At 54.8% G+C, this 12,091-nt stretch overlaps 1 protein-coding gene across 5 annotated transcripts in view; it reads right to left on the reverse strand.

Annotated features, from left to right (window-relative positions):
• TUB (TUB bipartite transcription factor) overlaps positions 1-12,091 on the reverse strand; it is a 70,158-nt gene that overhangs the window by 18,824 nt on the left and 39,243 nt on the right. The window contains exon 1 of one of the 5 annotated variants that reach the window (XM_031037995.2): positions 10,520-10,612. The exons of 2 other annotated variants lie outside the window; for them this stretch is intronic. Coding sequence is in view for 2 of the 3 variants with exons in the window: in XM_006742358.3 (XP_006742421.1) it covers positions 4,203-4,240 (38 nt within the window). In the remaining variant the exon portion in view is untranslated. Of the gene's footprint in view, positions 1-4,202; positions 4,364-10,519; positions 10,613-12,091 lie in introns of those variants that run through there. 2 more of the 5 variants (XM_006742358.3, XM_031037999.2) reach the window with 2 other exon arrangements.

The following is a 12,091-nucleotide window of genomic DNA, read 5'->3' on the forward strand; positions in this document are numbered from 1 at the left end:
GATAAAGCAATGTGAGTGGCATGCTCCTCCAAAGAGACAGGGTTTTGCGACAATAAAGCATGCCATAAGCAGAGGTTTCCAGCATCCTGCTTCCCTTGCTTGGCATGTTTACTGATGACCTAAAGACAAGGCAGGCCTCACAGCAGACTTATAGGTGACACAAAGTCGAAGTGATACTAAACTGTTCATTAAGACAATAGGACTTCAGAAGACACCGGAGAGCTTGCAGAGTCTAACCAAAGGAAACCTAACAGGAGAAAGTCATGTCTTACATGTGGGTCCCCAAACCCAGGTCTGCCCCACACAGGCAGAATGGGGGACACAGGGCTTGACATCAGCCTGATGAGACTTTGGAGTTCTGTTTACAGAGGCCTCAAGGTGACGAGTCAGTGAGCCAAAGCTGTCCCCCATGACAGGGAGGGCCCAAGGTCAACAACGGGAGCAGCGCCCCCAGCAAGGAAGTAACAGCCTCCCTCTGCTCGGGGTGGGACAGGCCACACCCAGGAAGCTGCAGGTGGCTCCAGACGCCTGCTGGAGGAGGGCAGAGACCAACCTGAGGGGAGTCGCACAGTCCCTGCTCCCTGAGTCCTCTCTCTCACCCCTGCGTTCCTGCTCCTTCCACCCGAAGCAGCAGCGGGACGACTTCCCCAGGGCGCCGAGGCTGGGAGTAGCCAGAGATTCTGCCCCTCCTCCCTGCTGCCGGAGGTGAAGCGCCCACCATAGCATCCACGGCACCCCGAGGCTTCCCACACAGGCAGAGCTGGAAGAGCCAGGTCTTGCTTGGTCAGCAGTCCCTCTACTCCCCAGAAGCGTCGTCCGGAAGTGGTGGGAGGACCCTCACAAGAGCCAAGAGGAGGGAAAACCCAGAGGCACGCTGAGGCTCACCCCGAGGAAGAGCATTCTAACGGTCACCCCCACGTGATGGAAGGGCGCATTCACACAGAGGACCCGACAGCCTGTAAGGGCCCTTCCAGCTGCGATGCTCATTCTCTGACGCAGGGCCACGCTTTCCAGCACTATTCCTTTCCCTGAGGGGAGACTACTACATCCCTCGGGTGTGCTGGAAAGCCAGAAAGTCTGAAAAGCCATCTGGGGATGCCTCTTTGACTCAAAGCAGTGCGCATCTTGTCTATGCTGGGCCACGCCAGGCACCCAGCCCAGGACCAAGTGCGGTCCCTGCTCTCCAGGAGTTCGGGGCTGGGTTGGGGGGAGACAGTGCAGAGAGAGCACTGAGGACAGGGCCCGCCATCGCTCCTTCGCTCTTAATGCTCCACCTGCAGCTCATAAAAGGTTGTGAAGCCAGGGAGGAGGGGCATTTAATACTCAAGAAGAACACAGATAAGAGAAAATGGCAGAAGTGAAAATTATTAGTACTACTAATAATAGAAAAAAATCAAAAAGCGAAACATTATTCCAATTGTTCAACTTTATAAACTAAATGGCTCCCTTCTGAGTCAGAATGTGAGATTAATCCATGATCATTATAAACTGAGCCACAATTACCCTTAAGAAGATTATCGCCAACTGGCAGTTGCTTCAAAGAAAACGAGCCAGGCCTAGGGAACGCAGGTGCAGCCATCACAGAGGGAGTAAAACCCCCACCAGGAGAGCTAACAAGAAATCGACCGACCTCTCTCCCCCAAACCAAACAACGCATTCCAGTTCTGACACGCTGTGACACTGGGGAAACTTCATACCGAAGCACGTGCCCACGTGCCCATCCCCCTCATCTGCAAGTAAACGGCCTTGCCTGTCTTCTGCCCCAGTTTTCTGCGATCACACAGGCATGTGGCTTTAACTGCAATCAGCAGCCCAGTTAATGCGAGAGGCAATTTGCATCTCCTCTTCTCAGCCCAGGTCTCCCCGTTCTGGAAGGCTACACCCAAAGTCCAGTGCTTTCCCAGGCTCAGGGCATGCTCAGAAAGACCCCAGCAAGGCAGGAGAGATTCTGGCAACTTCTGACTATAGCCTGCCCCCCGCTCGAGACCCACCCTCCCTGCCACAGAGCAAGAAGGCAGAGGTGACAGAGCAATGGGACCGCAAGCAAGTAGGGCCACAAAGGTGCCAAGCTGCTCCTCAGGGACAGGCTTCCAGGGCGATAGGATTCTGTGCTCCAGGTGGCATGTTCGGGCCCAAGAAAGGAATGGGGGGATAGGGTGGTTGGGCCTAGGCTGGGGCAAGTGCCAAATCACCCCTTAAAGGATGCGAGTGCCCTGGGCACCGCCGGAGGACAAAGCCATTTCCCAGAGACAAGCCCACCTCCCGAGGGACCTCTTTCCTAGAGGTAGGCTTTCTCTAAGACTTGTGCATTTACTCTACACATTGTTCTGGTCTTTGGCTTCTGGGAAAGGCTTCCTTGACCCATGATCTGGCCTGGACCCCCGTTCTGCCAGATCCTAAACACACCATCGTATCCACAGCCACAAGGGCTCTCCCTTCCTGCCCTCCTAAGTCAGTCTGTGGCCACCACCCTGCCATGTGCCCCCCCACACTCGTACTTCCACAGCGTTAGAGGCCACTCAGCCTGCAGGTGCTCCCCAGGCACCTCTGCTGGGCGGCTAGAAAAGGTTAATGGTACTCCGTGGGGCTGCACGGTCTTCTAGAAGGTCCTCGGCACAGACGTGTCAAGCCAGGATGCTCCAGAAACTACCTGCGCCCCTAGCCTGGAGGCCCGGTTGCAGGGAAGCAGCTCCTGAGTCAGCAAAGCCCCAGTCTCCCGATGGGAGTATCTCCCTGATCTATGGGAGACTCTGAGGTGTAACTGCATTATGCCTGCAGGAAACCCTATGGGTGACTCGTGTGTGTGCACGTGTGTATGTTGGTGGGAGGGGCACCCACAAATTCTAACTTGGGAAGCCCTAGAGCCCCCAAAGGAGCTTAGAGACAACAGTTCTCAGGAGAAACCCTGAATCCCCAGGTCAGTGACAGGTGCTTGTTTGCAGAAGGATCTCCTTTTAACAAGCCTCAGGCGGTTGCAGCTGGTTTCCATTTTGGATACTGTCTGGACAGACTCCTGGAAGAGCTCTGTCAGAAGTATTTTCTATCGGTGACCAGAATCAGGTCCCTTCCCGAGAGCTGGCTGTGTTACAAGGCGGGTCTGGAGGCTCTGCTCCTCCAGCCCGCAGGCATGAGCACCTCGGCGGGCAATAGCACAGTGGCCCTCAGCAGTCCAGCACCCATCTTACACACGTGCCTCTCTGGGAGGCCTGGAGACAGCCCCGTAGCCCATGGCAACCAGGAGCCAATAGGTGGCCAAGGATCTGGCGCTGCCATGACGATGAGCTCTATTCCAGGGGTAATGGAGAGAATGAAGAGTGGATGGGGGAAAGGCCTGCACCTGTATGAGAAGCCTCCCACACCCCTCCCCCACCCCAGCCACCAGGCAACCGGCAAAGCCCATCTATCCTTGGGACAGACCACAGAGTCTGGGGACGCAGGGTACCCGTGCTTTCGTGAGTGCTCTTATGCGTATAAAGGCAGTCTATGTATTTTGAGTTGGTGGGTGTCCAGGTATAGACCTGTTCGCAAGTGCATTTCCGAGTCTCTGATATGAGTAGTACCTGTGAGTGGGTAGCGGGTGTCAGGTATTGTCCAAATACAGGATGTGTTATGGGCACAGAGAGTAGGAGTACACCTGTGTGAGACCGAGAATCAGTGTAGGTGGAGACGTACAGGGGCATGTGTGTATGAGCGGCCTGTGCTCTTGGTTCAGAATAACTGTCTCCAGGAATTCATGCTCTGCGTGTGTGAACAGACCAGCAGGAGTGTCTCTGGCCCGATACACCCACGGGGGGTGCATGCCTGCAGCTATACGGGTGTCTGTCCACAGCTACACCGGCGTGTGACCCGCTGTGCTGGGCCTAGGAGGAGGGCTCAGAGCAGTGCGCTCCCTCCCCGGGCGGCCACATGGCGCTGCCCAACCCAACACGGCCCACACAGGCCCAGAGCACTGGCCCCTTCCAGCAGCCCCGGCGGACGAGAGACGGAGCAGGGCAGGCCGGTTCAGTCCGCCCGGGGCCCAAAGTTGGGGTAGGAAGGCCCGGCACCTCCAGCCCGCGCCCGCAGTGTGGGATGGGATGGGTACGGGGGCCCTGCACCCCGGGTCGGGGTGGTGGGCGCCGCTCGCCCCGAGCGCTGGAGGGTAGTGGGCCGAGCCCGCGCCCCCGAGCTGAAGGGGGGCGGTGGGCTGGGCGCCCGCGTACCTGTAGGGAATCCAGTCGGAATGCGGCTTGGAAGTCATGTCTCCCGGGGGCGGGGCTGCGGCTGCGGCTCTGGAAGCCGGGGCCCGCAGGGGACGGCGCGGGGGCCCTGCTCAGCTCCCGGGCCGCCCCGGGCCGCATCCTCCCGGGCCGGGGCGCTGGGCCCCGCCGAGGCCCGCGCTGCACGCCAGGGCCCCGGCCGCGGGCTCGGCGAGCGGCTGTCTGCGCGGCGCGATGGGCGAAGCGGCGGAGTGCGCGGGGCCGCGGCGGGCGTGCGCGCGCGTGGAGGCGGGAGAGGCCCGCCCGCACCGCCGGGCGCCACTGGAGGGGCTCGGTCCCGCGCCGAGGGGCCCAAGCGCTGCGTGGCGGCGGCCGCGGCCCGCCCCCTCGCCCCGCCCCTGGCAGAGACCCCACCCCCGGCCGGCGCCGGCGTTCCGAACGCCCCCGCCCCCGCTCCTTCCCCGAAGCCCCGGGGGCTCCCACGCCGCACACGTGACCGCGCCCGCGCCCGCGCCCACCCTGGGCTAAGGCCGAGGCCGCTGGGCGGGTCCCCAGGCCTCCGAGCCTCAGTTTCTTTCTCTGTGAAGCGGGGATATTTCTAACTCTTACCTGCCTGCCTGGCTTACCTATCTCCACCCAGGGATGGGAACCGCTGCTTAGATGGGGAGTGGGAGCAGCAGTGGGGGGTGGGATCCTTCGGTGCGGGGGAAAGAGCTGAGGCCTGAAAAGAACCGAAGAGGTCTGGGGGAACCTGCAGATCCGAAGCGTGGAGGCTGGCCTTCCCGTCTCTGCTCCTTCCACTCCCCCACCCCCCGTCCTCACAGGCCCCAGGGGAACCTTTGTTTTTTAGTAAGGGAGCTGCTTTCTCAAAGCCGTGGGTCTTTCCCCTCTAAGCTGTAGCAGTCAAGAGAAGAATAACATACGCTGTGTATTGCATTCCCAGCCCTTATAAATTTATATTATTTAAGCTCCACAACAGCCTTGAGAGGCAAGTATTTTATTCCTATTTCCAGAGAATAAAGCCTCAGTAATGCTAAGATGCCCAAGAACATAAAGCTACAAAGCGATGGAGCTGAAATGGAACCAGGGTCTACGTCCTCCAAAGCTCTTTCTAGGGGCCACACTTAAAAGGAGGCAAAAACTTCTTTTAAAAAGTCATCTTAAAAGTCTCTGGGTGCTGAGGAGGTCTTGGCTGTGACTCACACCAACTCTAAAGCCAGCCATGGCATGGTGAGGTGAAGGACAGTGAATCCCCAGCTGGGGAGGAGAGAACAGGTGATTGGGCAGGGGTCTTCGGAGGGGCACAGTCTCCACACTCCATGTGGGTGTCCTCACATGCACCCTGGATTCAGCAGCGCGCACACCCTGCAACCGTGCAGGTCCATGTGGTGCAAAATAGGCCATCAGGACTGCATGACTGGGTGGGAGGGAGTGTGAGAAGAACCAGCTGGGCTGAGAGAGGGCCCCATCCTGCTGCCCTAGGTCCACAGCCAGGACTCCCCACCGCAGGACTCTCCCAGCCTTTCTGCCTGGCCTGGCCTTCCCCATTAACTATTAAAAACAATATCCAAAATGTTTGGAGCATTTGCTGAGCTCCAAGTGCTCTCTACACTGTAACTCATTTCATCCTTACAACCACCCTAGGAGGTGGATGCTATTATCATACCCATTTCACAGCAGAAGAAACTGAGGCACAGAGAAGGCAAAGATCTTGCCCGACATCATAGAGCTGTTCAGTGGTGAAGCTGAGATTCCCACACAGCAGTCTGGGCCCACAGCCCTTGCCCTTAGCCTCCTTCCGGCCTAGCACGGTTCGTGCCACATGCCACACACCCGGTCTCTTTCTTCAGGTTTCTGGAGTGCAGGACAGGACAGATCCATCTCTGTCTGGCACAGCATCAACAGTCTCTGAAGGCTGTGACCTCTGATTATCAACCTCCAAGAGCTATCACTGTCACAGCAGACAGAGGGCAGACAAAAGAAATCACCCCAGAGTGAGGTGCAGGGGGCAGAAAGCAGGGCTGTTTTCTTGCCTGCTGGGACACTTGGCATGGGCCTCGGTTCCACCCATCGGGTTCCCAGGAAGGTCAGCAGAAAGGGACTGGCCCCTGCTTTGGAGGCCAAAGCACTACCCTGAGGGCCTCCGTCCTTTAGGACCAGAGGACAGAGCCCTGCGTCCCTGCCTAGCAACAAGAGGCTGGTCCCACCCTCCAGGCCACCCTTTCCCAAACTGCAACCCGCAGGTACCACTTCAGTGATGACTGACTAGGGCCTGGAAGACTACCCCTTCAAGGATGTGAATGCTTTCCCCATTTATTCCCAAATTATCTGACACCTTAAAGCAATCAGAATCAAGTTGGAAGGTCTCAGGAGCCTAAAGTAATTGAATCTATTAAATAGATACTTTAGTTTCTGTCCTGAGAGAGCAAAATCTGGAGGCAGAGTGAGGTGCAGAAATAAGACAGCTCCCCATGTCTCTTCCTGCAGAGGCTGTGCGCCTGCCCATGGCATGTATGGGAGCCAGTGGGACTGCGTGCCCTGTACCCACGAGTGTGCACGAGCGTGTGTGTATAAGGTGTCCTTGCAGCTGGTCTGTACAAGAACATTTGTTGGACGGCATGGGGAGGATCTCAGTATGTGCTTCTGTGGTTCTAAGGGGTGTGTAAGTGTTCACACTCAACTCAGAACTGGCAATGGGTTTTCCTGCTCAAATAGTTTCCCTGGGGGCGCCTGGGTGGCTCAGTCGTTAAGCGTCTGCCTTCGGCTCAGGTCATGATCCCAGGGTCCTGGGATGGAGCCCTGCATCGGGCTCCCTGCTCAGAGGGAAGCCTGCTTCTCCCTCTCCCACTCCCCCTGCTTGTGTTCCCTCTCTCGCTGTCTCTCTCTCTGCCAAATAAATAAATCTTAAAAAAAAAAATAGCTTCCCTAGTTGACATTTTAAGTGTATGCCCTTGGCTTCCATTGAAAAGCCACTCCAGAAAGCCACATGAGGTAGATTGTACTAGGCCATGGTTAGAACACAACTGTGCTATAGGGTGACCCTTGAGAAAGGGCCTAGGCTTTTCAGATTTAGCCTGCAGAACCAGGTGATCGCTCCCAAAATGCCGCCACATAGCAAACCCAATGCCTGCCTCACAACCTGCCCAAATCCTGCAAGGGTGGATTTAAATTCTCCTTGTTGCCTTTTAGGCATTTTCAAACATGGCCACGGTTTGTGAGGGGAGTGCAAGAGTTTAGGCCGAAGGAGACTCTCCCATCTGCTACCCCAGCTGGAAGACCCCAGTGCAAGCTCCTCTCAGCGAGACTAGTTCACCCAAGGAAGAAGGTTCGCACCTTCTTTCGGCACCTTGCCACTTCATGTGGAATTTAAAATTTTCAGTTTCTAATTTAACAGTTGTATTGAGTGCGGCCAACCTCTAATCAATTTTGGAAGCAACAGGATCTGAATAATAAGTGAATATCTATCCAGATCGGGCACTCAGTCCCAAGGTGCCCCACCTCAGAGCTTGGTGTTGCCTCCCTTCGGGCTGAGGAAGGCGATGGACTTGACCCGCCCGGGCTCGCAGGTCCGTGCAGGGCTCTGGCAGGCGTCAGGCCCGGTTCTGCTCCCAGGGAGCTTTCAGTTGGCAGGAGAGACGCAGAGAAGCCAGGGGCTAGGGTTACAACACAGGTGTACCAAGTGCTGGGGGCACAGAGGAGGGGTGGCCAGTGGTAGTGGGGCGAGGGAAGTCGGGGTAGGACAAATCTGCCCTGAGAGTGATGAATTGGTCCTTGAAGGATGAGTAGGATTTTGATAGACTGGTAAGAAAGGAAGGGGGGAGCTTTCCAGTTACTGAGATTCTACAACTGGCCCGGTGCTGAGCTGGGCTCTTTCACCAAAGGGCATTCTAGACACAGAAGATGACGTGAGCAAAGCCACGGGGATATGAAAACATGTGACCAATGCAGTTGATAATCAAAATGCAAACCCATGTGGTAGCACGGAGGTGAGTGGTTCCGTGTGGCAGGAGAAGGGCCTAGAAAGTTAAGGTAGGGCTAGATCACATGGCACCCTGAACACCAGGCTGAAGAGTTTGAATTTTATCCTATAACCAACAGGGAACCACTAAAGGGTTTTAAGCCAACAGTAACCTGCCCAGGTGTACTTTTAGAAAGATATAATTGGGAGCAAAATGGAGGACAGAGGGAGACAAGGCCAGACGTATTGACAACTGCTAGCTGGGTAATGGGAAAGTCCAGGACAGGGATGAGCAGACCCTGCACCAGAGCTCAGTGCCTTTTCAAAGCTGTTGAGCAGACATGATGGCAAAATGGTAGCCTATGTGTGGTGGCCAGATAGTGCCCTCCAAAATTTCCACTTAAATAACTGCAGAATAGGGCGCCTGGGTGGCTCAGTTGGTTGGGCGACTGCCTTCGGCTCAGGTCATGATCCTGGAGTCCCTGGATCGAGTCCCGCATCGGGCTCCCTGCTCGGCAGGGAGTCTGCTTCTCCCTCTGACCCTAACCCCTCTCATGTGCTCTCTCTCTCATTCTCTCTCTCTCAAATAAATAAATAAAATCTTAAAAAAAAAAATAACTGCAGAATACACAAAGACCACCGCCCCATTTCTACCTGACTCAAGGGAGATAAATAGGCTTACTGATGTATTTGAAAAAATGTAGGGCAAGCACTGGCAGAACTAAAAGCAATATGCTTATTTTCCAAATAACTGCAGGAGATAATAGCAAATTAAAACCTCCACCACCGGGGCGCCTGGGTGACTCAGTCGTTAAGCGTCTGCCTTCGGCTCAGGTCATGGTCCCAGGGTCCTGGGATCGAGCCCCACATCGGGCTCCCTGCTCAGTGGGAAGCCTGCTTCTCCCTCTCCCACTCCCCCTGCTTGTGTTCCCTCTCTCGCTGTCTCTCTCCGTCAAATAAATAAATAAAATCTAAAAATAAATAAATAAATAAATAAAAAATAAAATAAAATAAAACCTCCACCACCACCACCACCAAAAGCACAGTCTAAAGAAAACATAAAATTGGGATAAAGCCAAATGAAATAGCGACAGAGTGAGTGTAAGTGGGGGGCCTGTGGATGGGATCACACACGACCATCACTGGTTGAGTGCATGCTCTGGGCCAGGCACTCATCCCCAGGTTTCATAGAAAGCAAATATGGGCAAGAGGATGACGAAATGCAACTCTCTGGTCTGGGCGCCGAGTGAATAAATAACGCGTTGCCGAGTGCAGTGGGATAACCCCGACCAAACAGGACCTGGAAGAGAGGGGGAGGAAACCCGGGTCTGTACCGTTAGCCGACGCCTACCTCTAAATTGTTAGAGGCTTAAGGGGAATTTGAGAGAGAGCCTCAGGGTCCAGTGGACCCTCGTGGGAGCAGGGAAGGTACATGGCCTTTGCCTCAAATCCAGAGAGGTGGGCTTGAAGGAGAACCCCCTAGGATGGTCCTGAGGTCCATGGGTGGGCACAGGCAGTGGATCCAGGCCTGCCAACCCGAAGAGCAGGGGCGGGTGGCTGCCCTGCTGGCTGAGAGGGCTCTGCTGCTTCGTGGTCAGGTCTGTGCCGTTTTCCTGTGGACCAGTGTGGGTCCCAGCATGAGGGCCAGATGCTGTTATCTTAGATCTCAGCCGAGAGGGCCCCATTGTGGGAGGAGGTGACAGTGGGGAGGGGATGAGCCCAGGCTTCCCAGGGCCTGAGAAAGGAACCAGAGTGTCCTGTGGAGCTATGGGGAGCGAGGATCACCCGCATCAAGGGAGCTGAGCTTCTGGAGACAGCCTAAGCGACGGAGTGGTGTCTAAGAACCCCAAAAATCACCCAGAGGAGGGGGGCGGAAAGAATTTTCCCGCTCCTCTCCTCTCTTCTTCCCCTCCCTCCCTTCCCTCTGGACCCTGGAAAGGGTCAGAACTGCAAGCTGGACCCTCTCCGGCAGGCAGCTGGCTCACAGAACACTGTGATGGGCAAGAAGAGTTGGTGTAAACCTGAAATTCAAAGTTTTTTTTTTTATTACAATAGACAGGACATATGAATTACTGACAGGACAACCTTTGGTTACCTGGAAATGACCAGAGAAGTCATGGGACTTACCCTCAATTTCATCTAGGTTTTGGGGGGGGGGGCGGGGAGCAGCCCCAGAGAATAAAATTAAAGAGACCGTGGGAGACAAAAATAAAGTTTGCTTTATGATTACATCTCATGAGTCATGCCTATTCAACCTAACTGTTACACATGGCTCCGCTCACTGAACCCTCACAACACCACTATGAGGTAGGTACCATTATTATCCCCATTTTACAGGTGAAGAAATGGGAGGTTACATAACCTGCTCGAAGTCACACAGGTAATAAGTGGGAGAGTTCAAATTCCAGCTCAGGCACCAGAGAGTTCTAGAGCCACAGGCTTCACTGCAATCCTGTAGAGAAAACCAGACGATGAGAGCCTTAGCCCTTTGACTCATTAATGCCCATTCTAGAAACCTGACCAAGGGAAACATGCAAGGGTGTCAAAAGTTTACGAACAGAGATCGTCGGCACCACTTTGTTTCTAACGGGAGAAATCGGCAGGAGTAGGGGGTACGAAATGCCTATCATTTGGGACTTGGTTTTAAGTGAAGCATTCTGTGTTCACAGACTAGATCATTAGGCATCCTTTACAGGGAGGTTTTAACGACGGGGGGGAGCAGGTTTACGAGATGGGATACGACACCGCCGGAGGTAACGTGCTCTGAGGAAGCCCCGCGTGCGTGCGCTCATAAAAAGCTGCTGGGGGGAGAGAGACACAGTCGAGTGCCATCAGCTAGGCCACCCGAGGACCCCATCCTCTCTGTGTGGCTCCTCGTTCCAGGTGCTGGCTTCCTCACAACTCTGGTTTTCCGCTCCTGTGAGGGCCTAGTAACCCCTAAAGAGCCCGGGCGACAGCCCTGGGCCCCCGTGGGTGGGAGAGGGACAGTAAATACCGTCCATGCAGAGTGGATTTCGTAAGTAAATAAATAAATATTCTGGAAGCTGTGCAACTGAAATCTCCTTAGTCACCTAGTGGAGCATGATCTATCACCAAGACGACCCCCAGGTGGCCGCACTGTAATGTGTGCGGGCATTGGAAACGCCTGCAATTTGGGGCCAGGTTATTTATCTTGGAGGGGCACAGGGGATGTGGGGGAAGGATGCTGAATCTTAATACCTGCCCCGTGCCCCCTTCGCCGGCTCCACTCTGAGAATCGGCTGAGTTTCGTGCTCTGAGGGCCGGGGCTGGGGGCGGGGAGGCCGGGCACTCAGTGGCCCAGTCCAGGACAGGCTGTCACTCCCAGACAAATGTCCCCCCGCCACCACCCACTTCCTGACAGGGCTTCTAGGCCCTGCTCTCCAGGGAGCAGGGGCTGAGGTTATAAACACAAAAAGGCTTCTGAGAAGGAGCCGCCGGGCCCCTGTGCTCAGCCTGCGGGAGGGGTCTGTTTTACCAGCATTATTGGATTTGCAGATAAGCAACAAGGAATTAAGCTGATCAGGAAGAGAGGGACAGAGCTGTCATTTGTTCAGAATGCAGGATTTATCTAGCAGAGCCCTCTCCTTTGTCAAACAAAGAGCCAGTGCCTTCATATCCTCTAGCAAAGAACATTTTATTTTGTAACCTTTCAGAAAAGCCTATGAGTGTGCATTTTTGACCTGTTATTCTTCTTCACCTAAGAAAACCTTGGTTATTTAAAATGTGAAATGCATTTTAAACAATCCTACTCTGAATTCATAAAACCATCTCTCTAGCAAGAGGAACCAGACCCTGAAATGCAATTTAAACTATTGCAAAGTTTATTACTCCCAATATACCATTATTTCGCTCCATGGCCTTCCCTCTTGCCGAGGATAGTTCATAAATACCAGACTAGCCCCACCAGGTTACT

The sequence above is a fragment of the Leptonychotes weddellii genome, chromosome 11, assembly GCF_054177405.1.
Source record: "Leptonychotes weddellii isolate Sample4059 chromosome 11, ASM5417740v2, whole genome shotgun sequence".
NCBI lineage: Eukaryota > Metazoa > Chordata > Mammalia > Carnivora > Phocidae > Leptonychotes > Leptonychotes weddellii.